Source organism: Loxodonta africana, chromosome 1 (assembly GCF_030014295.1).
Source record: "Loxodonta africana isolate mLoxAfr1 chromosome 1, mLoxAfr1.hap2, whole genome shotgun sequence".
Lineage (NCBI taxonomy): Eukaryota > Metazoa > Chordata > Mammalia > Proboscidea > Elephantidae > Loxodonta > Loxodonta africana.
Window position 1 is genome coordinate 146,052,627 of NC_087342.1, and position 26,794 is coordinate 146,079,420.

Consider the following 26,794-nt stretch of genomic DNA (forward strand, 5'->3'; position numbering starts at 1 on the left):
ATCTAATTAATAGTACCCTATAAAAAAAAATTTTAGTTCTGTTTAATTAACGGCTAGTTAACTTACAGAAATCCTCTGCATTCATTTGAAATAGACCTTGGAACTTTCTATTGTACTAGTAATAACCAGTCTTCTTTTTTCCACAGACTCCTCACATGACAATACTTGTACCAATGACTGAAAAATTACATGCACATGAATGTGAAAACTTTTTGAAATAAACATACAGATTCTTAAGCACCAGGCCCTGCCTGTAACAGTCCTCACCCCCACCTTCCAAATGAAGTTTAATCTATTTTAAAATGACATTTCAAATGGGAAGCAAGGAGGATTAGACCGACATTTAGTGAAGTCTGTATAAAAGACTAAATTAATACTTTTCATTTAGTCTATAAAGCAAAACAATGACATGTATTTTTTCTGTAAGAAGAAAGAACTGTACCCAAGGCCCACAGGAATTAGAACTTGGTATTATATATACACGTGTGCACGTGCACGCGTGTACCTGCTTTTTTTAATAGAATTTACATGAAATGTCCAGAATATTCAAGTCCATAAAGGCTGGTAATAGAGGAGCAGCAGCCAGGGGTTGAGAGAAGGGAGGATAAGGGAGTGACTGCTAGTAGTTATAGCATTTCTTTTGGGGGTTATGAACATGTTCTGGAATTAGATAGTAACAATGGTTGTACTTTGCAAATATACAACAACCACTGAATCCTACACTTTAAAAGGGTGAATATTATGGCGTTTGAATTATATTTCTATAAAAAGTATGAGCAAAAGACAAAGGTAAAATAAAGACATTTTCAGAAAAACAAAAATAAACTAATAAAAACACAATCAAGAAATTTTACTGGGGAAGAAACTGAGTGAACAAGTATGCTTTAAGCTATTTGCTTTTTCTGCCTTCTATATCAACTTTAAAGAAATTTCACGTTCTTCCATATATGTTACACTCCTCCATACACAATGATTGATTAAATATTATGAAGGTATAATGCTAATAAACCTTTTGAGATAAAAAAAATTTTTTTTTTAAATCCACAGTGAATGTTAAAGCCTAAACAGACTATATTTGTAGGGACAATTAAACGCAAGGGTACAATCTTTACTTATATTATATAATCACTTACTATTCTAAAACTTTCTGAATAAATTTACTACATTACAATTCCTGAGGCTGGTCATTGAGAATGAAATTGTTCAGCATGAAGAAGGAATCCAAAATTCCTGTATTTAATTCCAGGTTTCTGCTCACAATTTTTCTCATGTTTTCTAGCAATCCCCGACAACTTATTTAATAAGTAAAACATTAATTTTACTGTTTGACTTCTCATTGTCGTATACCTGCTTTTGCTAAAAGTGTTATGGTTCAGACATATTTGAAAAACATATATTGAAATGCTAAATTCTTTCTTAAACTGTTTTCTAGCGTGAGCATGCAATGAAATGGCACCTGAGAGGTAGTCTGGTACAGTGGCTAAGAGCATGTTTGGAGTTTGATTCTGCCACCAGTGGCTTTATGACCTTGTGTCAAGTCCATCTGAATCTCTTACTTCACTGGTAAAATGGGGACAATAATAGTACCAATGTAATGGGGTTGGTACAAATAACATTCATATTGGTAAAGCACTTAGCAGAGTGCCCAGCATATAGTGAAAAAAAAATTTTTTTTTTTTTTGAAGTGAGGGACCGATAAATGTTGGCTTTTATTATGATTTGGTCTCAAAAACTACCTTTTCCAAGCAAGATGGGTTGCTGGTACTCAAAATCCTCTTTAAGACTGAACACTGTTCATATGAGATATTTAAGGGTCATGTCATTTGTAAAATGAACAGTAAATATTTCCATTCATGAAGACTGCTTGCACAGATGTGCCATAAACTGGAATATACCCATTTATTTTATCTGGAAATTTTTGAAAGCTTTGTTCCGGTATTAAAAACTTAGTTATGACTTAGTAGTTAGTATATTAAGGTACAGACACACATAAACACACAAACACATATATTAAAAAGAACTGGATTAAAAAAAATTAATTCATTAAAAAAATTTTACACTTAATGTCCATTATTTGCAATCTAATTTTGATATCTTGAGAGGTATATTACATTTTTTAAAAAATTAGATTTATTTGTATTTCTTTAATTTTGCTTTTTAATATCACTCTTTGGTCAATGATACCAACTAGCTGGTATACAAAATCAATTTTTTTTTTTTAACTTTCACTGGAAATTAAAATATGAAATATTTCTTTAAAGAAAAGTATGAACAAATGTATATAATCTGAAATATTCATCATAACATGCATCTAGTTAGTCCCATTTTCACTTATGTTCTATTTAGCAAAGGGGATATTTTATTCTATAATTAATTTGTTATTTCAGAATATGGCTCCAATATCATTATACAAATACTGTAAAATATACATTAGTTATGGTTTAAAATTAATTAGAATAGAAATACTCATGGAAACAGGATTAATAAGATCTGGAACATATACGCATGTATCAAAACATTCAAACAATTATACAAACCACTATTAAATGATGAAATACTTTAGAAAGACATAATGTAAGATGATAAACCAACAAGTATTTAATGAAAATGTTAACAAAAGAGGGAGGCTACTTTTAGAAATGCTGTATTTCTGGTCAACATATATCACCACTTTTGAGTCTTAATTTTGCTATTAAGCCTGCTTTACTTTTTTTACTCTCCAACATTCAGTTTTTCATAATTTCTCTTAAGATAATGTCATCTACTGGGGGAAGCTGTCCCATTGGCCTTTTCTTATCTAACAATTCTGGATGGTTTATCCTACATTGGTTAATCTAAATCTGAAACACTGAAGAAAAGCCAAGCAATGTGGACTACACTAACTTAAAAATAGTTCTAGCTATTAAACCACCTTTGGCCTGTTCTTTCCTGATGCCTGAGTCAAACTACTAAATCCTACCTTTTAATATAAGAACAGGTCTTACAAAAATAACAATTCTTTTGCTTAGTTTTCCTTCTTCTCATAAAACTGGGGTAACAGCCCAGTGATGACCTCATAGTTTTGGGCTTGTGATGGAATAATAGCAGTATTTTTAAGCGTCATAACTTGACTATAGAAACATGCTCCCTTGTGAAGAGAGATGGAAATCTTTTTTGTTTACTTATTAGTTATAAATACAAATTCTACTTTAAAGAAAGTTTAAAAATACAAGAAAAAAGTTAATTATAATTCCATCCCCCAAAACAACTACTTCAATGAAAAAAATCTTTGTTCTAATAGGCTTCACTATGTGATTTTAGAAAAAGATCTCCTGGTCTCACTGGCTGTGAAATGAGTATTTCTAAGCCTGAACAAAGAGCAAGAATTCAAGATTATGGCCAGATTTTTTGGGAGGTTGAATATTCTGTTTATAGGGGGTGTTTTGTAACATGACTCAAGCATTACCAATATTTTCCCACCTCAAAGATCTCTTTTCCTGTACTCCTCTCTCACCTATCTTTGGTGAGCAGAAGGAATCCTGTCTCTATACCCAAAGCTTTAAAATTCTGCTTTCTTCTTCCTAGATGTCTAACAGAGCTGGGATGTACAATAACCTTTCATCCATCAGTTCACCATCTTATATACAAGATACAAGTCTAAAAATACATATAAAGGTGTAGATTATGTAAAGTGATTTTGTTTAGTACTTTATTAATGTTACTTCAAATACTGTATATCAAGTATATTTTAAAAAGGGGAAGTTATATATTAAAATCTGGACTTCGAAGTGGTTCATTTAGGTTTGAATCTATGCTAAGAATTTGCGTTTCCACCCCAAAACCAAACCAAACTCACCGCTATAGAGTGAATTCCAAGGCTATAAATCTCTACTGAAGCAGATTGCCCCATTGTTCTTCTATGGAGCCATTTGTGGTTTCAAACCACCGACCTTTCGGTTAGCAGTCCGGAACTTTAACCCCTGTGCCACCAGGAATTGTCAATTCTACCCCAGATATACTGAGTCAGAACCTACATTTTAACAAGATCCCCAGGTGATTCTTATGTACAATAAATTTTGAGAACCACTGCTCTACTAGTGGTTTTCAGAATTGGTCCCTAATCAGCAGCATTAGCATTGCCTGGGAACTTGTTAGAAATACAAATTCTCAGCAGAGGTTTGAACCAGAAAGAACAGGTTGATTAAAATGCATGAACAAAAACAAGAATTTCTAGGTTGACTACATCTTAGGTTGACTACTCCTGAGAAAATAAAAATTCACTGTATATAAAATACCTCAATAAAAATGTATCCTTAATACATACTTGTCGTTCCAGATCCTGAATTTTTTTGGCATCAACTGCTTTATCTTTTAAACGTATCTTCTGTTGAATAGACGGATTTCCAGATTCAGCTTTCAGTTTCTCAATCTGTCAATAAATAAAGAGTATGTTAAGAAGCATATCTAATCCATACCAGAAAAGCACGAGTCGGGGGCAGCATAATGTTAGTTGTCTGATTCATTTATTAACTCTTCAACATTCATTTACTGAGCTCAGTGGTTAAAAGCTTGTCTGCTAACCAAAAGATTGGCAGTATGAATCTACCAGTTGCTCCTTAGAAACCTTATGGAGCAGTTCTATGCTGACCTGTAGGGTTGCCAAGAGTCGGAATCGACTCCACGGCAATAGGTTTGGTTTGGTTTGGCTACCATGTTCTAGGCACCTCCCAGATGTGGCACTGTGCTGAAGATATAGAGGGCAAATAAGACACACTAGGTCCCTGCTCTCACAGCATGCTGTAGTGGAAGGAGGTGGCTGATAAGCTATTAAGTAAATCAATTAGTACATAAAACAACTTCAGAGAGTGCTAAGTGCTAGGAAGAAAATAAAACAGGGTGAAGGAATAGGAAGAAAGAGCTGGAGGGGGTGGGATTGGCAGCTAAATTAGATAAAGTGGTCAGGAAAGGCCTTTCTGGGGAGAAATTTGAGTTTGAACTTGAACGAGGAGGAGTAAAACATAGTAAGAACCAAGGCTAAAATGTTCCAGGCCAAGAGAACAAGTACAAGAAGGCTGGCAGGTTTACGAATTAGAGGATGTGGTTGGAGGAGACTGTCTTGGGGAGAGTGTGATACCAAAGATGCAGGCAGAGTTCAGACTGCATGGGGACCTGACCTGACAGGCTGTGATAAGAAGCTTGGATTTATTCTCAGTTGAATGTAAAACAGACTATCTAAAAGTAAACCAAACCAAAATAAAAACCCAAATCAGTTATTTTAGTTACAGTATAACCTGTGAAAGCTGGGACCTGTGTAAGGCAAAAACCTGTCAGAGAAGGAAAACTCAAATATTTTCTACTAATAGAGAGCAAAAGAAAAGTGGTAAGACCACCCTGTCAAAGGCGGAAAACTTTTGAGACCAGAAAAACAAGGCAGTCCTGTCGAGTTCTGGCTCTCACAGGTTGCACTGCAGCAGAGTTTAGAGTCTTGATGCCGTGACAGGTACGAGGCTACGCAAATCTGATTATCAGGGACCACAAGGTTCATCTACAGAAATACATTCTGAAATAATATACCTCAAGTTTGAACTTCTCGATTTCTTCATTTGCTTCTTTAAGCCGAACGGCATCTTTATCTAGAAGTTCCTGGTTTTCAGCATACCACTGTAACCTCTTTTGTAGGCGACTGATTTCTTGTTTATGTGTTTCTTCTAAAATTTTGATTTCATATAATTTTTCACCTGTAAGATAAAGTAACTCAATAGGCTGATTGTGAATTTTCAAACTATGGATATAAACTAACTTTTAAGATTCTAAATGAAAACCAATGCCTAAATAATGGAAGCATTATAAAAAAAAAAAGGCATAAAATAGCTGATGTATACAATGCAGTGTCTAGTTTATTAACAAAGAAAATCAAGGGACTATGTTCATAATCCATTCTCAAACTCACAGCAAAGCTGGCTTAAGGAAAATTTTGATATTGTTTTCCCACTGACTTACATTACAAAAGTAGTTTCCACCAGAGAACAAATGTTGGATTCAAGAGATCACAATAAAAATATAAGAATGCCTATTATTATTTTAAAAAGTAACAACGGCAAACGTTAGTGAATGCTTAGTATGTATTATTTAATAGAACAGACTTTTATGATGGAGCCCTGGTGGCGTGGTGGTTAAGGGCTCGGCTGCTAACCAAAAGGTCAGCAGTTCAAATCCACCCAACAGGGCAGTTCTACTCTGTCCTACAGGGTCACCATGAGTCAGAATCAACTTGGGTTTGGTTTGGTTTTTATTATTATTATTCTATTTGACAGATGAGGAAAATATAATTTTCTTACAAATAGTTAAGAATAGATTTTATTGTACATATCTTACACTGGTAAACTCCTCATTACATTGTACAGGAAAGATCCTGACTTTAGAAAACAAGGTCTCCTGCAATCTTTCTTTCTAGCCCTGTGTTCTGTCATCTAAGGTCTAACCCACATGTGCACTCAACAACATGCTCATGGGAAACAGCTGGGCAGCCTTCATCCATTCCTTCATTTCCAAGTCTTACCATCTGCCAAGGCCCAGCTCAAATGCCACTCCTTCTTTGAAATCTTTATTTAGCACCCCATCTTTCTCCCATGTTTGTAAATTTTTCCTTATATTAAAGTATCTGCATTTTTGTCTCACTCCCCTTTGTTTTTCCTGGCAGACACCAGGCCACATTAATCTTAGTGTTCTCTGTCTACAAAACATAGTGCGGTGCCATTTGTTCATTTAGCAAACACTTGAGAGCCCACAACACTTCAGACCCAGGGATAAAAAGACAAACCTTGTCCCGAGGAAGGTCAGAGTCTAACTGGGAAGAAGACATGTAAAATTCCATGAATTCAAAGTAATCCTTAATTTTCTTTGGTCATGTTATATTTCCTGCTAAAACCAACCAGTGCATTAACTTCTTAATTACTGAATTTTTTTTTTTTTTTAAATACTTCTAAGATTACAATGTACTTCAAGGAATAGTATTCAGTTTCCACCAATTCAAGATTAGAATGGTTATGAGTAAAAAGGTAAACTGTTTCAACTCTGTGTTTTACCTGTAGCATAAGCAATCTGATCTTTGGCTTGGTCTCTCTCTTTTTTCATCTTTTCCAAGTCTACTTCAAGAGCTTGTTTGTCTTGCTTCAGTATTTTGATGTCTTCCAATAAACTGTTTTTTTCTTTCTTGATATTCAAAGAAATACAAAAGCAAATGATTTCCAATCAAAATAAAGTGTGGTATAGTCTCTCCTTTTTCCAATCTATCATAATACTGCTGCTAAATAATCTTCCTAAATTTTAGATCTGATTTTATCATTATGATGCCCCCACCCCCAAATCATTAATAGCTCCCCATAGCCTATGAGAATCAGTTCTAATCATCTTACTAGGCACAGTGTTAAAGACCTTCCAATTTACTTTTCCAACTTTTTCTGCTATATGTTGGTCAAACTGGATGATTCACTAACTCTGTTGCCTGTATTCCTACAATAACCTATTAAATAAACAAACCCATTGCTGTCGAGTAGATTCTGACTCATAGCGACTGTACAAGACAGAGTTAGACTGCCCCATAGGATTTCCAAGGAGCAGCTGGTAGATTCGAACTGCCAACTTTTTGGTAAGCAGCTGTAGGTCTTATCCCCTGCACCACCAGGGCCCCAACCTACTAACTAGTGTGCCCAAATTAACTCCCACCCTCAGGGTCTACAGTCTATTCTCCTCACAGTAGCTAGAGGAATTGTTTTAGTACAGTTAATATCACTCTTCTGTTTTAAACTCTGACACCCCCCATTCCTCTAAAAATAAAACTTAAAGACCTTACTTTCAGAGTGTATAGAACCTGGCCTTTGTCCACCCCTCTGACGCCAACTATTACAAATCATCTCGTCTCTCCCTCCATCCTAGCCATAGAGACCTCCTTGCTGTTCTTCGAACATGCTAAGTACACTGCTACCTTAAGGTGTTTACATTTCCTGTCTCTTCTGCCTGTAGTGCTCTGCCCCCAGAGAGCCACGTGGCTTGCTCCTTCACTTCATCAGGAAGGCCTTCCCTCACCACCGTACCCCTCACACCATCCGGGCCCCCAGTCACACTGCTTCATTTTCTTCTCACAGCACTCTTCACCACCTGACATACATTTATTTGAAAGCAGGGAATTAATTTTGTTAATCCTTGTATCAAAGTATGCATAAAAATATTTGGCACACAAAAATATGTTAAATAAATAAATTCTCAATATGCCCTGCATTCTATGTTATTCTCAAAACCTTGGAGCACTGTGCCCCCATTACTCTGCTTGACAAAGTCATACTTATCCTTCAAACCTTTGTTCAAATGAGGTTACTCCCGATAAATCCCTTCCTCTGTGCTCTCACAAACTTCCACTGTACTTCGAGTATGGCATATGGCATTTACTTTCTGTTTTTTTATGGCACTCATTTGTTTATTTACATGCCTGTTCTCTTTATTATGCTGAAAGCTCTATAGGGGCATAGACTGTGGTTTATAACTACCTGTTTACTTTATGGCTTTACGCACATGGCAGGTACTCAATAAACGTTATGCTGAACTGAACTCCTAACTGCTGAAGAAGCTCTTGGACTCATGGCAGTACACTTGGTATAGTTAGTTTTAAAATAAAAGAAATTCTTACACATTCAGTATACCATCTTACAATTTAAAATTCAGTCTTGAAAATAATTTCATTCGTAAAGCATTATATAATCTTTGTTTCTCAAAGCATCACATATTTAACTGCATTATTTCATCATTCAATTCTGTGTGATCTTCTGTAGATCTCTTTTCAGGACAGTACTGAGTTTATGTTTTTGAATGTTTAGATAATCTTTCCGCAAATACCTCTTGTCTAATTAGGCCAAACAATTTAGGAATGCTTCCTAGCAATGGCTACTGCATGGCATTATAGAATTTGAGAACTGAAAGGAACTTTAAACATCTTGAGTTCAGTCATCCAAGGAGTGCCGGGATGGATGTCCACTCTGTGCCTGTATATCTCCAGGGACAGACAAGGCTAGTATGCCTCATATCGATCCTACGGGCCTTAGGGTTTTTGGCTAGCAACTACTTTGGTCTCCTTTTAAGTTATCATGCAGACATTCAGAGACATTCTGCCTGCCTCTCTGGCCTTATCTTCTACCGCTCTCATCCTTATTTACTCATTTCCGCCACAGAGCCCTCTGATCCTGTAAGGTAACAAGCCTGTTTCTGCCTCAGGGCTTTTGCATTTGCTCTTCCCACTGGCTGGAAGGCTAGATCTTTACATGGTTGGCTTCTTCTCTTCAGCTCTCAAGCATTTTCTCAGAGTTTCCCTGACCACGCTACCGAATGCTGCTTCCACTTCTCAACATTATTCTCTTTTTAAAATTTTCTTCAAATCACTTACTACTATCTGTAAGTATTCCATTTGTTTACTTATTGCTAGAATATACGTTCTTAGTTAGCAAGGTCCATGTCTGTCTTATTGATGTCTCTATGTCCAGTGCTTGGAAGACTGCCTGCTACCTGGTACGTGCCTGATAAAGACTGACTGCACTGCAGTAAGCACCTTTCTCTTACCCACCTTGATACTAAAAGGAAACATTTCAGGATCTTAGCTTTTATCATGTTTCCATCCATACTTTATAAAGAGCCATGTAATATTTTAAGAATACACTAATTGGTATTAATCAACTAGGTACAAATTAGATGATATATAAGTCTACTTGATATGAATATTGTATTACAGATTTATTCCAGCATGGCCGATTTTGCTCTAAACTACTTAAAATCAAAATACCAAAGTGAATGAAAATATAGGTATATCTATACTCCTTTTTCCAGTATTTACACAAATATACAAATCTCCAAATAATTGTATTATCTTAAACTAACACATTTCTTTTTCATGATTTAAAATTTTCCCTGTCTTTGGCAGTTTCACCACAATGAAACTGGTGTTTTTATTATTTATCCTGCTCAGGATCTACTATGCTTCCTGAATCTGGGAATTTATCTCTTTGATCATTTCTAGAAGGTTCTCAGTTATTAACTTTTTAAATATTTAAATATATATTAGAACACCTCATATTTCTTAATATTTTTGATATTTCTCATTTCTCTATTTTTCTGTATCACACTGGGTAAGTTCCTTGGATCTATATTCCAGTTTACTAATTTTTTTTCTGATTTGTGTATGATCATCTGTTTAATAAGAAGGATAGCATGCTTAGTGAAGTAGAGGCAGACCCTCAATGAGACGGACTGACAGAGGGGCTGCAACAAGGGGCTCCAATGTAGCAACGATTGTTAGGATGCTGTGGGACTGGGCAGTGTTTCGTTCTGTTGTACACAGGGTCACTATGAGTTGGAACTGATTCGACGACACCTAACTCCACCACCATCAACATCTATTTAATTATTTCACTGATTTTTTAATTAGTAGAATATTTTATTTCAAGGGCAGTATTTTTTTTTCCTCTGAATTTTTCTAGTATGTTTTTGATAATTTGTTCTTTTTGCAATTTCCTCTCATTTATTTATATCTTTAACCATTTTGAGCCTCTTTATTTTCCCTATTCAATAATTCTATAGGGGCTCTAATCTTGCTGTTTGTTATACCTTCTGATGCCTGCTCATGGTGCATTGCTTCTTGGGGTTTTATAATTCTGCGTTGTGAACACTTAGTCAGTGGGATCTTATCTGCGGGAATACCGTGTGAGCTGGGTTAAGGGCATAAACCTCCAGAAGTTGTTGTGCATTTGTTTCTTCTAGAGGTTATCACTGACTCGGGACTACTGTTTGTTATTTATTCAGTTTGAGCATGATCAGCCCTTATACAGGTTGTGTCAATTCAAATCCTAAAACTCAAAAGTGGCAGAGGTATCATTTATATTGAAGAACCAGTAAATCATGACACCAAGCAGAGGAGGCTTTTTCCCTTTCTACTCAGAGAGCAACTGAAGGCAGACAAACTTTCTTAACATTTAAGGACATGGTCCTTTGAAGTTCTGGTGTCCTGTCTCCACTTCACTGTTAAAGCCTAAGCCCCTTGGTTGCTGAACTGGGAGCCTGAGGAACAGACACTTAACACTAGGTTTTCATCCCCTCTACATTTCTGTCCCTAGAGATTTCCCATACTTTCTTGAGAGCTTGGTTATGCATTTATGAGATGTTTATTATATTTTATCCAGCATTTTTAGGAGTTTTTAATAGGAATTTTCAAATTTCCTATTTTCTAGAAATACATGTCCAAAACAGTACTTTTAAAAGGTCACTAATAACAGGCTTCAAAGGAAGCTAATGGAAGGGCCCTTATCATGTTCTTCTAAGCCTTCAAAAACTTTAGCTGTATTAATTTCTGTTTTAACTTGCTAATTTTTGAGACCCATTGATATGGGGGCTCGGTCTTTTTTTTCCTTCCTTCTTTCCCTTTTCCCCCTCCCTTCTTTCTACCTACCTACCTACCTAATCATTCTATGCATATACACAAAACACACATTCAAAGACAGTTCTCTAACAGAGTCATATGTGAAGCTGCATTTTACATACTACCAAATCTTTTATACATCAGTTGTTAAATTATGGTATGTCTCAATTTATGTAACCAACTTTTTGTAATAAATTTATTATTAAAAAGTAGTATGCAATTGGAATTTTTCTAATTTACATAGTTATTCAAATAGATTAGAAGGGTTTTTTACTTTAGTGCTACCGTTTTTTAAAGTAAGTGCCCTCCACAGGGCATATTTGAAAACGTGGCAGAGAACAAGGATTGGTGAGTGCTATCAGCACATAAGAAACCCTGGTGGTATAGTGGTTAAATGCTGTGGCTGCTAACCAAAAGGTCGACGGTTCAAATCCACCAGGTGCTCCTTGGAAACCCTATGGGGAAGTTCTACTCTGTCCTATAAGGTTGCTATGACTATGAGTCGGAATCGATTCGACACCAATGTGTTTGGTTTTTTTTTTGGTTATAAGCACATAGCTCCTGAGAACAGCAATGATAAAAATCATACTTAAAACAGAATTAACCTGCCACAAAATCCAAAAATTCCCTGACTAATAAATACTGCTTTAGAAAATTCTAGGCCAAACTCTTTATCATTAAATATAAAATGTTAATAAGTTATGGAGCAGCTATTACATTACACCTTTGTGTTGGCTGGGATATACATATATTTGTAAGACACAGACTCTCTCTGCCCCCCAGAAGTGCACAGACCACTAAGGAAGACAGGTATAAATCCAACCAACTTTTTAAGGTGAATAATTGCCTCGGATTTTTTTCCTATTGTAGCTGAACACCTCCTAATGAAGAATTTACTTGAAATACACATACCCTAAATGAGGTTATGATTCCTATATAGCTCCAGTAAGAAATTCCTAATGACATGTTGAATTATAAAGAGGATGCCATCTAAAACCAGCATTACATGGTTTCCTCTATATTAAGGTCACTATACATATGATAACTATTATACTAATTAATATGCTACATTAAGATCATATGCATATATACGCTGGATTATAATCATAGATATTTCATCTTAATCTTCAAATGGCATGAAATTTAAAAACAGACAGTATTCACAAATTACAAAAACGGATGTTTCACATACATGGGGATTTTATAATAATCTTTACTATCCTTAATAGTTAAAATCCTTATGCAACTTACCTGTGCCATTCGGAGTTCTGCTAACAGTTCTGTAAAACTCTGGTTTCTGGTGGGCTCTGAGTCTTCAACTACTCGAGACAGGAAACGACTTTCATGCATTTGTTCTCTGATTTATTTTGAAAACAAAAGATGTTTTTACAACGTACTGCTTTTAATATAAAATATTCATTTCTTAAAAATTAAAAACTCTAATGGACACTGAAACTATGTGTTATTGAAGATAAAAAAATTTACTCTAAAGGTTAAAATACTGAAAGGGAAGTATACTTTAACAGAAATGTATATGTTTAGACTAAAAGACTAGAAAGCCTAAGAAAAATAATGTACTGGTTAATTTATAATATAAAAGTATTTCCTCCCAATTCTCAGAGGAAAAAATAATGTCCTAGAAAATGTCCTGCGGTGTTGTATACCCCTTATCACATCACCATAGACCCCCGCCCTTGTTTTTTCTTTGCCAGTCTTACACATGGACACTAATAGACTAAAAACAGACATGGTCTACTACTTGGACATTGTTGTTGTTAGGTGCTGCTGAGTTGATTTCAACTGAGTGACCCCATGTGACAGAGTAGAACTGCCCCATATGGTTTTCTAGGCAGTAATCTCCAGGAGAGCAGAATACCAAGCCTTTTTCTTGCAGAGCTACTGGTTGGGTCTGAACTGCCAGTGAGCAGCTGAGAGCTAAACACTGCGCCACCAGTGCTCTTCTTTTTGTTGTCGTTTTTTCCACAGAGACATTATATAAGGAGTTTAGGAACCCATATAAGATCATCTAACCCAAATGTGCTAAAGAAATCATTTCTTTCATTGTTAAAATTTCATTTAGAGATACAGTTTTGGATCCTAGGACAGATACTCTCTTTTAACAGCTAGGTGGTATAAGACGTGATATTTGAAAATACTTCACTGAAGTGTCTGGAAAGAAAGCAGATGTAAATGCTTTCACGTACCAGGAACGTGCAGATTATCATGCTCAATGGGGCACCACCTAGCTGGAGAAAGGGGCTTTTTCTAATTTCCGCAAAGGTGCCCTCTGCTGTACCTGCTGGCTGTGTCTGCCAGATGGTGTGCCTTTTTCTATTTCGCATGAAAGATCAGTATGGGCTAGTGGCAGCCCTGCCTCTTAGCTCCTAAAGAATTATGTGAATAAATACGATGACATTCACAGTCAAAGAAACTTCTCCTGATAGCATTCCTACCAGTAATTAGGTGTTCACGTAGAATGACGCATATTTAGTCATTTTCTAAAAGAAGATAGTACCCTAGCTTGTCTGTGTTTGTGAGCTCTGCTTTTTTACTTCACTTAATATGTTAAAGTTGCAGACATTAACATCCAAAACACCTCTGAAATACGAGCCGTGATTCCTAAGTAGGTGCTGGTGTCCCATTCTTCTGCTGCAGCAAGAGCTGGGTCATAACAACTCACGGGTTTTCATTTCTCTGGAGAAATGCCCTCAGCCAAACAGGAACCCTTACCTCCTAGTCCAGGAAAATACCCTCCACACCCTTCATGGGGCACATCTCAGCCAGGACTGACGGGCTTAGCGTACAAAACGTTGCCCTTGCCTCAAGTGGGGACCAACCTTATAGTGCAATCCTGTCTCCAGAGCCTCCTCATGGGAGCAGAAAGAAGCCAGTCCCTAGCTGCGACCACTTTCTCGCCTAGCTTTCCCTTGCCCTATCTTGAGTCTCTTGCTCCCCTGCTTCTGAGAGTAGACTTCCAGTGATTCTCTTCAACAAGGATCCCTGCCTCAGCTTCTGCTTCTAGGCAACCTGACCTAAGCCAGTAAGTGATATTACTTTTAACTGATGTTAATCACCTGGCTTCTTAGGAAATGCTCAAGTATACCAGGCTTAATGTCCAGTCGAGAGGAATACTGTATACCCGGTTTTCTGAAAGTCATGTCGAACTTAAATATGAGCAAGCCAAAAATTTTAAAGTATGTATTAGTCATTTAATGCCAAAAGAAAAATTCACTGAATATTAAAAATTCAAGCTGTAAAACTGTACATCAGTGTACAAATGTTTTTAATTCTAAGAGAAAATGTGTCATTATTAATATAACAATAAATGCTTAGAATAATTCTAAATATATTTGATTTTAAGAATTTAAAAAAGACTCACTTTAAGGAAGCTAACTCGCTGGACAAACTCTGGTTTTCCTTGAACATTCGCTCCTCATTTTTCTTGTTTTGTTCTTGGAGCTCTTTCACTTGATTATACAATCTTTCATTTTCCTGTTTAAAAATAGAAAATTACATTTTGGTTAAAAGTCAGTTGTATTTACATATTATAATATCGCAACAGGTAAGTCCTTTAAACATCTTAAAGATCTTATAAATTTCTTCAGTATTTAAGCAAAGAAAATCTTTTCAAACACATTGTATTATCTCAAGAGAAAACTTGGCACGTAAAAATGACTCTTGCCAAAATGTTCAAAATGCTTGCTTGAAAAAAAAAAATTGTAAAAATTCCCAAAGCAAGATCCTAATGTCAGTATAATGCACTGGACTGCACAGGAGTAAATGGGTGACCAGCTGCAGGAATAACCACATCCTGACTGCACAGGCCAGGGCGGAAGGGCCCAGTGAGACCGTTCGCACCCTCTTTTTTGTGTTTGGCTTGAGAGAGAAAAATTATGGCTGGAGAGACATTCTATAAGGCTGGCTTCTTCTAGTGGTGAGGTAACTAGATTTAGCAGCAATGAATGCTCATGCCTGTTTCTGAAGCCTGCCTTAAAGGTGTTTCTGCCAGTTAAGGCAGAGACTGACCAGACCCATTTCACTGTGAGGCCTGAGCTAAAGAGTAACTCAAACAGTTGAGATCAGAGGGAGAAGGTATCTCTTTAATGACTCCTAACAATATTTTCTGTTTATGTTAATATGTAAAAATGAAGTGATTGTTGTTTAAATAATGTTAATGGTTAATCTAAAAGAGGCTTTATACTGTAATAGAAAGAGAATAATCAGCTGGATCATGTGCTAATTACTTGGCTCATTAATCTCTTTAAATGTGCTGAAACCAAGGACCTTTGAGGATCTAATGAAAACTATGGACTATCTGACCCACGTCTGGCATAGTGCCTAGCACAAAGTTTGTGCTTAAATATCCGCAGAGTTAATGAACCCTCAGAAAAATATTTACATACATAAATTTTGTATTACCTTTGCCGGAAGAGGTTGGCACACTTATGGGTCTATGGAATACTCCTTTTAAAAACACTCACTCTACATGGCAAGATCAGAACAGCAGGCCAAGTTTTGAAAGTTTTCACTAACTCTAGGGCACTATGAGTATCCTGCAAGTACTGCAGTACTCTTTCATTTATAGCAAATGTCATAGTTACTGATGTGGCAATGCTTTCCCTAGATGTTACTGAGTGATAATACTTGTCACTAACAGGCTCAATGCTTAGGCTATGGTTGTCAAAAGAGAGAACTGTAATGAGAGAGAAGGAGAAGGGGAGGGAAGCAAGAAACAAGGAGTTTGGGCTGGGAGGCGAGGAACTAAGATGAAATCTCATGCTGCAGACCACTAAACCTGTCCTGGCTGTCTGTCAAGTCAGCATTACCGAGATTGCCACACATCACAAGTGCCTACCTTCTGTAGGACACAGATTTTCTCACACTCAGTTCAATTTTTTTTCACTGCCAGGGCACTAGCAATTGATTTCAGATTCATAGTCCTGAATATAATATTAAAGGTAGCTAATATTATCTATTAAAAGGCATTTTAGAAAACTAGGACAGTTTCAAAGGAACATGGCTATTAAACATAATAACAGGCAATATTCATTGATTAGTTACTGTGTGCCAGGCACTTGCTAAGAGGTTGGTTTCCTCTGTCTTATATTAATTTCACAACCACCTTAAGACGGAGGTATTTTTTATTATTATTGATATTCACATTTCATGGATAAGGAAACTGTCTTAGAGAGGTGAACTGATTTGCCCAAGGCTGCACAGTAGGTGAAGGAGCAAAGATTCTTTGATTCCAGAATCCATGCTTTTAATGACTTTAATTCTGCCTATGAGAAATGTGTAAACTAGTTAAATTATTATTTCTTCTTGCCAGAATTTCCATTTCCCATAAAACAAAAAGAAACATTTTAATAACATTCATTTTTATAATCCTCAGGATCTCAGGAACAAGCTCACAATGCAGTGAAGAATTAACACACCTGTTGATATCCTTGAAGAAGTGTCTCTTGTTCCTGTATTTCTTTTTGGATTTGCTTCAGTTTTTCTTCAGTGACAGGATCAGTTATTTCTCCAAAATGTAGCCATCTTTGTTTTTTGTTTGCTTCTTCAAGGCTACTTAACTTTGAGAAAATGCAGAAATTGTTTTATTTGGGGAAGAAAAGGAAGAAGTGAGAAGTGAGGAAGAAAAGAAAACTCAAGGTGTTGTCTTATAATATTTGCCACACTGGAATTTCATCTAACACCAATTACAGTTAATCAGTATAGTGATGTTTTGTACTGATGGTTCGTTTAGGGATGTAACTCAGAAATACTAACACTGTCATTCTCTGAGTCTAGACCTTCTACAATTCTTTCTGAAACTTTGTTTTCTTTGAAGGTCACAAAGAACTAAGATTTGTTTTAAAAAGGACTGCTAACAGAAGAAAAGGATTAAAATGAGCCAATTTAAATTTAGACCCTGCCCCCCACCCCAGGCTTCAATTTAGGCTGTCCTGCAAGGCAGTACTGTCAGAATCAAGTCTCTATTTTATACAGCAAGTATGTCAAGTCAAACAACTCCAGGAATAGAAGGATGACAATGAATTTAGCAGGGAGTACAGATTCTTTTTCAATCAATGAAAGATTGTGTAGTACCTTTGCTTGAAGAATATAATTGTCTTGATTTAATTTGAAGAGTTCTTTTTCCTGTTGTTTCTTTAGTTCTTCCATCTTATTTTCCAGCTCTCTTTCTTTATCTGAGAATGTGACTTTAATTTGCTCAATTAGGACTTGTGCACCCCTCCATTTTTCCTCTGCTTCCTGAACTCTTCTAAACATAAGTAATTCTGTCTCCTTGTTCCCACCAGAGTATCCTAAGGAATCCTTTTAAGGGAAGGCATTTCCTCATTATGGCAGATTTACATGTAATATTAAAATACAGGTTGTTAGGAAAAAAACACACAAACAAAAATGACATACTATTATATAAGAGAGGCAATAAATGTTTATAAGGGTGACTAGAATATCACTCTTGAGGGAAGAGAAATTTCATGTATTTTTTATATTTCATTATTTATAATTTCATTTAAATATGATTTTAGAACATAAAAACATTACAAATATTTATTTGAAATTCAATACCTACATTCGGAAACTGAACACAGGAATCAATTTGTATAGGATCTTCAGACTTCTCAGGAGTAGCAGCCAGGCAACTTTCAGTTTTGGGAGCTGGTGTGCCCAAAGCTGCAGGCTTAATGACTTTTGTTCCAGATAAGATTTCTAAATATTGTAAGCAATAGATAACTCATCAAAAAACTCATTGAGAGCACCATAAATGCAAACAAAGTTGAATGTATATTCAGCAATTAAGTAACAATAAATAAGTATGAATACAGTGGGAACACTAAGATAAAATGAAGAGCTCAAAACAAAGCACAGCTGTTTGACTGTGAAAATGGACAGTGCATTCAGAATTGCCACCTGTGATCAGCATTCTATTCAATTTGACACAGATGCCTAATTGACCCAAGACTCCTGTCAAATGACATGGAACTAAATAAATGCAAAGAGAATGTGAGCTGGGATAACCTCAGGCTTTATTACTTTAAATAAATTATTCTTTCAAATGTTCACAGCAATAATAACGCATTTCCAAATGATCAAAAGTAGCTGATAACTTTCTGAAGCATTTTAGTTCAGATTCAATGTGCTTTCAAAGCGCAACTTTTCTAAACAATGTATGTCAAGATATAATAGCAATAACCAAAAAAACCCAAACCAAACCCAGTGTCATCGAGTTGATTCCAACTCATAGCGACCCGATAATAGCAAGAAAGTAATACAAACTGCAAGAAGATTTTATAACAGCCAATGTAAATTTGATTTTAAAATATTAAATAATACTGCTATAGTACTCTGGTAACATACATTAAACCAGAAAAACGTGATTAATGTACATTCTGGTCAAGTTTTCAGGTACTTTGTAAATCCCCAAAACAGTAGAGATAATTCTAAGGGTAATATATTATTCAGTTAATAATAAAGAATGTTTAAGGGAAATACTTAGATGAGAACTTAAGGCCCACATTCAAATACTACAGGTCCTGAGTGGACCATTCAATAAACATTATTTGATTGCCTCAGCCTTGGAGGTAAATGAAGAACCTCAAAATTTATATTTTTAACATAATTTATTCAAAATGAGAATTTTTACAATGTAAAGTTTATTTTTTTCCATTAAAAATGTAATAAGAAATACAGAAAAGTCAAAAGAAGAAACAAGTCACCAAGAGTCGTTCACTCAAAGATTTCTTTTCATTCTTTTCCCTAGGCCTGGGCACAGAGAACTTTTCCTTACAGAGTTGTGATCATATTTAATTGGTCTATCTGATATAAATAAACTTTCCAGATAAATTCCTTAAAACATTCATAAGGAATTGTTCAAGTCATTATAAAGGAAGGCATTAACCTCCCAAATTACTGGGGGTTTATTAATGTGGCCAATGAATGGGGTGTGATCTACTAACGTTGTGATTCTCCTTAGGACCTGGCAGCTGAGTGGCATGTTGTTCCCAACCATAGCTAAGTCTGCCAGTTCTTTCATACCAGAATGTCCTCTTCCTGAATTCTCAATTTTGATTTCTCTCAGTGGGCTAAAGTCATTTTTCAATAATGGCACATGTGCACTATCAAAATTTTATGAAAAGAATATACGATTACCCTTTTTCCTAGCTTGATTTGAGGTGGGAACAGATCTCAAGTTTTTGTTCTTCATAATGTCCTTTGAAGTTTTCTTTTCAAGAGTAGAAAACGTCTTGGATGGTGAATTGGGTTTGCCATAGCCTGAGCTCCTAACTGATGCATATAATCCACTCTGGGGTTTTCTTTTAAGTAAAGGAGGTGCACTTCTAGCCTTCTTATACAGCAGCTCTTTACCAATTACAGCCCCTTCTTCTCTAAAACTGAGTTGAGATATCAAAGTCTGTATACAACAAGGAGAAACTTGTTAGTATTTAAATGAACTGCAATTATAGTTGTAAATGAAGATGTAACAGCTGGCAAAACTGCAGTGACATTAAATAATGCACTTTGTAGAAGGCAAACCACTACAGTAAAGTTAAGTCTAATTCACTAGAATTTTAGTATTCTGAAGCACAACTTAAAACAAAGGAAATATGGCCAAATAACAAAATAAGTCTGCCAGATGTATAATTACTAGAATGAACATGGAGGAACATATTTGAAAATGACTTAAAATATTATCTTTTTCCTTCCAGACTTCTCAAGATGTTTTAAAAAATTAATACCCTGCAGTATTGCACAAAGAAAACTAGAGATGACTTATGATAAACACATAATTAAAAACTATTAAATACAAATAGGATATTGTGATCACTGAAACGATAAAGCAGAATAGATCAAGACTAGAGGAAAAAGAAATAGTGAAATATGTTTCTTCATAGTTGCTAACAGCATTCATGTAAAATGCCATTTACTCTTGCAGACTAACGGAAAGACTGAACAACAGTACTACAATGATGAGTAAACTTTATTTTCTTATCCTACCAAATTCTGGTCTATGCTTACTGAAGAAAAAGAAAAACGTAAAGAAAGGCTTCTAAAAGAAAGCTAACTCTATAATGGTATTCTTGAGTTTGGGGACCTGAAGATGCCATAGTACATATCACTTATAAGTATCCAGGATCTGCTGTGGAGGTTGGTATGTCATCAATCCCACTAGCTTAAGAAGACAAATTTATAAATAATACTTACATACTTAAATATAACTTAGTTTCTCAATATATCAATTCAGATTATAGATACTTACTTTATTAATTTTGTCATCCTGAGGTAATAATGAAGGATCAACAGAGAGTTTTCTCCTCAAAACATCAAGGTACATTTTATCTATGTGTTCTTCTGTAGCAGTTACTCGTGGACAGCTATTTTCTATACCTTCATTTGCTGTCTTTTGTAAAACCACATTCTCATCATTTTTGTCAAAAAATTGGTTCACGTGGTGTGGCTCTTGAAACTTAACATTTGAGTTTGTCTTAAGTAAAGGGCTAACAAATTCAGTTTCTTTATTATCAGCCAGTATTTTAGAGCTACGAAAGAAAGCAGGAGAGAATGAACCCTGTATAATGTGTGACCCCTCAAACAGCAGTTTTTTTTTAACATCTTTCTACAACTATTCAAATTAAGTTATTAATGTTAAATACATTATTTACAATTCTGCTTAACAAAGTACAGTTGCATAGTATCACAGAATTGTTTTTAATTTCAAATAATCTGAATGCAGTAAAGTACAATATAAAGAATTATATGATAACTCTCAGGTATACTTTAAAGAAAAGCCAAACCAAACAAGCTGAGAATGCTTTCGTATAAGAAAAAAATAAAATTAAAAAAACTTAAATCAACTTTTTGTAATATAGCTTTCATCCATAGTTTCTTATGAAGTCAACATGCATTTGAGACAGGGAAAATGTTTTACATATTTCGAAAAGAAACTAAGAAGCAATTACAATTTATGCCAATGAGACACAGAGTATAAAAACTAAAAAGTACAAATTTCATCACAGTACATACTAGCAGTAGGGTCGCTATGAGTCGGAACCGACTCGATGGCACTGGGTTTGGTTTTTTGGTTTGGGTATATACTAGCAAATTAAAAACAAACAAAAATCATTAGGATTTTGAAATAAAATAATTCCTGGGGTTAAAAATACTTTAGGTGCAATGTAACATTTCAGACAACTAGATAAATGGGGAATAAAAATATGGAAACTATCCCAAAGGAAACATTCCTTTCCTTATGGACTGGTTGGATGATGCATGACAACCTTGAAACCATGTGTTGATGACAGAAGAGGCTGGATCCCTAAATGACTGTGTAGAGCAGAGCCCCACTCCTGCTGACCCATGGGGGACAGTGATGTGAACAGGAAATAACATTTTTGATGGTGTTAAGCTATAGTATTTCAAAGATTATCTGTAACAGAGACTAGCGTTACTTATTCTACAGCTTACTAAAGGTTTTTTAGATACAGGTACTAAAGTTCATAAAACTGATATTTCTATAATTATTGTTCTGTATTTAATATCAATGTACTTGTTCTCAGTTTTTAAACACAAATGTAAAAATCTGTTTCAGAATTCACATTACTAAAATGGTTCCACTTACACCAACAAAGACAAAAGATGTTTAAGAAAATTTCTTTAGAAACATGAACATAACCCCAAACTGCAACGATGAGGAAGCTCAATCTGTCCTTTAAAAGTACTAAATAGCAGCACTACAACTCAGGGAAGAAACACTAGATTTGGCATTCAAGTGGACGGATTTTGGTGTAAGCTTCACTTCATCCCTTCCTCTCAACTGGTACATATGTAGAAACAAGGCCAAGAAATCACTCCAAGTGGATTTACACGATGAGGCTATCGTATAATGAACAAGTGACTACATGAAAGAGTGACAAGCTATTTTACGGAAATATTTCATGTAGATGAAGGATTTGACAATATAAATGGTTAAGCACATGGACTGCCTATGTTCCTTAGGCAATTTATTTAACTTTTTTAAGCCTCAGTTTTGTTATCCATGAAATGAAATAATAACAAAATATACCTCATGGAGTTGCTATAGGATTAAATTAGATAATGTACGCAAAGAAATTTGCAGTTTCGGGCCCAGAGTAAGCATGTGATAAAGGTCAGCTGTTATTATCACCATCATCATCTAGTTCTCATGAGAGCTCCACTACTCAAGTGGGTTTACCTCAGTTTTATCAGCTGGGGAGGGGGATAAGACCCCTGTCCTACTTGTTATGAGAATCACGTGAAACGCTGGATGTGCCGTGTAAGTGCTATATACATGCAAAGTGTTCTTATGACAAGATCTTGTGATGCGCTACTCTGTTGCTACTCTGTGTTGGAGGATGACAGCAGTGTCCCACATGCTTCTAACAAACCATCCTAGAACTAGAGCACTTTCACACAGCCTATTTCTTTTGTGACCAAAGAACTGATCCTGTGAGAAGAGATGGCTGGTCTGAGACAAAGTGCTAGATGAGCTCGTTTATAAAAAAAAATAAATCTACAACTGATATACAAAATAAAATTCATGTTCTCCCACATCATCTGAATCAACTGTCTCTGAGCTATTTGAAGATGAAGAGATAGTATTTTTCAGTGAAAAGCTTTAAGACTACTTAATGGCAGCAACTTTTTTAGTACCATATATTTATTTTCCTTTTAGAAAAAAGAGAATTTTGGTACATTAAGTAGGGACTAATATGAAAAGAAGAAAACAATGACTCATAGGTAGATTCATGTAAGTGAGTACCCGTCAACGTTAAGTTGATTTTGACTCATGATGACACCACATATGTCAAGAGGAGAACTGTGCTCCGCAGGCTGTTCAACGGCTGATTTTTCAGAAGCAGATCACCAGGACTTTCTTCTGAGGCACAGACTGGAAGCCCCCGCCTTTTGGTTACAGCCAAGCATATTAACTATTTGTACCACTCAGGGATATAATACCACACATTAACCATTCACTGGAAATGTTTATGTAGAACAAATTATTCTGCAAGTTTCTAATGACAAAATAAGAACAAATAAAAGCTCAACCAACTAAACAAGCTATATAACATTCCAAACTCATACCTGACAGGTTGTAAATCAAAACCACTGACCCCAAAGGAATCTATTCTGATAGGTTTCATCAGCTCTTCTACTGTGGGCAGATCTAAGGGGAGAAAAAAGTGAAAGTAGCTACTAAAAATGTATAAAGTGCTTAAAATAATTAGCTCTAGGTGTCTCTAGTCAACATAGTTAACAAAACTCCATACGCAATAAACTCCATTTCTACCGTAAACTTACTTGTGCTAGGCTAACTTCCTTTAATATTTTGTTTGATAAATGTACACCAAATATGTGTGTGTTTACTCTTCTTTAGTGTTAAAAAGCAAAGCTATCACTTTGACGACTACGGTGTGCCTGATCCAAGCCACGGTATTTTCAATCACCTCATATTTATGCAAAAACTGGACAATGAATAAAGAAGACCAAAAAAGAATTGATACCTCTGAATTACGGCGTTGGCTAAGAATGCTGAATATACCATTGACTGCCAGAAAAACAAACAAATCTGTCTTGGAAGAAGTACAGACTGAACGCTCCTTAGAAGCCAGGATGATGAGACTTTGTCTCACATACTTTGGATATGTTATCAGGAGGGACCAATCCCTGAAGATGGATACCACCCTTGGTAAAGTACAGGGTCAGCGAAACAGAGGATGATCCTCAGTGAGATGGACTGACACAGTGGCTGCAACAGTGGGCTCAAATGCAGCAGTGATTGTGGGGACTGGGAAGTGTTTCGTTCTGTTGTTTACACAGAGTCAGGAACCGTCTCAATGGTACCTAACAATAACAACATACATAATATGGATATACATGTGGACATACATGGGTGTGCATATGCACATATTTTTTTGATAAGTGTATTTAGTTGATCCCAAAATACTGTTCTCTATTTGAAAAACCACTGTAATACCGTATTTTTTCACAAATAATGTGCCCACACATATAATGTGTGGCATAGCATGCTTACAAAAATATCGTGAAGGGTTTGCACAGTTGGCAAAAAAACGTGTAATGTGCACATTATTTGTGTGATATGGCAAATACATATATTATATATATGTATACATGAAAAAGAGTAAAAAATATGAAAACACTTAAGGGATGTCTTAATTTGATCAAGGCCTATTGAAGGAGGAACTGAAATTTTATCCCATGTCTGCCTCTAACTTTATAGTGAAATCAGCGTTTCATTTTGAACAAACCCTTTAAAATAGTTCAGAGACTGAGAAACAATCACCACAGTAAACTGTATTTAAATCACGCTACGCCAAAAACTGTTCAGAGAGGGTCTCAAATAATAGAACAATAGTATGTAAATTTATTATTAAGCTTTTACCAGATTCAGTAGTTGAGTTGTTTTTTGAGGACTCATCGTCATTGTCTTGAGGATGATCTTTCACGGAGTTCTTGGTATTTTCTACTGCATTATTCTCAAATCTTTGTTTGTCTGTATCTCCCAAAGAATGGGCTATATGATGATAAGCCTGCTGTAGGGCTTCAATGTCACTATTGCTTTGTCCATAAGAAATACCTGTTGAAATCAATGTAATCTCTAGGTATAATTATACTGCAAGTGCATGAGAAATATAAAATGCTAATATCACCCCGGCGGCCCAGTGGTTAAGAGCTTGGCTGCTAATCAAAAGGCTGGCAGTTCGAATCCACCAGCTGCAACCTGGGAACCCTATGGGGCAGTTCTACTCTGTCCTATAGGGTCACTATGAGTTGGAATTGACTAGATGGCAAGTTTTGGTTTGGTTTTGGTTTAACATCACTCCTTAATCTGTTAGGAATGGTGAATAAGGCTGTAAGACAATGTTGCTGTTATGTGCTCTCAGGTCCATTTGGACTCACAGTGACCATAAAGGACAGAGTAGAACTACTCTATGGGGTTTCCTAGGCTGTAATCTTTACGGGAGGAGATTGCTAGGTCTTTTTTCCCATGGAGCCACTGGTAGATTCGAACTGCTGACCTTCTGGTTAGCAGGTGAGTGCTTAACCATCATGCCACCAGGGCTTCTTGTAGGACAACAATGACATCATAAAGGTAGAGTTATACACAAGATCAGGTACTATGTAGCTATAGCCAACTAGTATGAAATTGGAGCAGGCTCAATAATTTTTTTCAGCAAGGTGAGATGACATAGTGGCATCCTGATGTAGCAAACTATAAAAAATTGACTCCATTAGTTATTGCCCTCTTTTTCTACTATCTTTAAACAAACTCTCTGCATTAGATAAAACTATTCTTAATTTTTTCCAAATTGATTTATTCCTTTCAAAGATTCTACCTCTCCCTTCACACTGCTACTCTCTCTCTGCTTCCCCGTGCCATCAAACACTTTATAGTCTGCCTCTCTTCAAATGTAATGCCCTCCTCTGACTTTGCAATCCAATACATGTTCCAACATCCTGCTAATGCTCCTTTAATAAAATCAACTTCCTAATGGTCAAGTCCAACAGTTTTTCTTTTTTATTGTGCTTTAGGTGAAAGTTTACCGCTTATATTAGTTTCTCATACAAAAATTTATATATAGTTGTAATCCCTGTAATGTAGCAGCACACTTTCCCTTTCCACCCCAGGTTTCCCGTGTCCATTCAACCAGCTCCTTATCCATTTCTGCTTTCTCATCCCTCCTGTGGACAGGAGCTGCTCATTTAGTCTCCTGTATCTCCATGAACTAAGAAGGCACACTCTTCACGAGTATTATTTTATGTTTTATAACCCAGTCTAATCTTTGTCTTAAGAGCTGGTTTCAGGAATGGGTTTAGTTCTGGGTTAACAGAGAGTCCAGGGGCCATGTAACATGGGGTTCCTCTAGTCTCAGATCATTAAGTCTGGTCTTTTTACATGAATTTGAGTTCTACACCCCACTTTTCTCCTGCTCAGTCACGGACTCCCTGTTGTGTTCCCTGTCAGGGCGGTCATTGATTGTAGCTGGGCACCATCTAGTTCCTCTAGTCTCTGGCTGATAGAGTCTCTGGTTTATGTGGCCCTTTTGTCTCTTGGGCTAATATTTTCCTTGTGTCTTTGGTGTTCTTCATTCTCCTTTGCTCCAGGTGGGTTAGGACTAATTGATGCATCTTAGATGGCCGCTCGCAAGCTTTTAAGACCTCAGCTCAGCACATGCTTTCATCATGGCAGATACAGTCAGGTATTAAAAAGCAAATGAGTAACATGTCTTGGTGGGAAAATTATGTCTTATAGTTTTAATTTTTTTACTTTTATATTTACATCAAAAATGGAAGTGGATGAAGCAAGTCACTGCC

The 26,794-nt window shown here is 36.0% G+C and overlaps 1 protein-coding gene across 7 annotated transcripts in view; it reads right to left on the reverse strand.

Moving 5' to 3' along the window:
- CEP162 (centrosomal protein 162) overlaps positions 1-26,794 on the reverse strand; it is an 81,197-nt gene that overhangs the window by 29,461 nt on the left and 24,942 nt on the right. For all 7 annotated transcript variants that reach the window (XR_010322493.1, XR_010322492.1, XR_010322494.1 and 4 more), the window contains 12 exons: positions 24,861-25,055; positions 23,543-23,624; positions 20,700-20,979; positions 19,592-19,853; positions 18,015-18,151; positions 17,525-17,752; positions 16,870-17,010; positions 14,814-14,926; positions 12,686-12,791; positions 7,065-7,191; positions 5,554-5,717; positions 4,304-4,408 (listed from right to left, as the gene is read on the reverse strand). Coding sequence is in view for 4 of the 7 variants with exons in the window: in XM_064288693.1 (XP_064144763.1) it covers positions 4,304-4,408; positions 5,554-5,717; positions 7,065-7,191; positions 12,686-12,791; positions 14,814-14,926; positions 16,870-17,010; positions 17,525-17,752; positions 18,015-18,151; positions 19,592-19,853; positions 20,700-20,979; positions 23,543-23,624; positions 24,861-25,055 (1,940 nt within the window). In the remaining 3 variants the exon portion in view is untranslated. The remainder of the gene's footprint in view (positions 1-4,303; positions 4,409-5,553; positions 5,718-7,064; positions 7,192-12,685; positions 12,792-14,813; positions 14,927-16,869; positions 17,011-17,524; positions 17,753-18,014; positions 18,152-19,591; positions 19,854-20,699; positions 20,980-23,542; positions 23,625-24,860; positions 25,056-26,794) is intronic.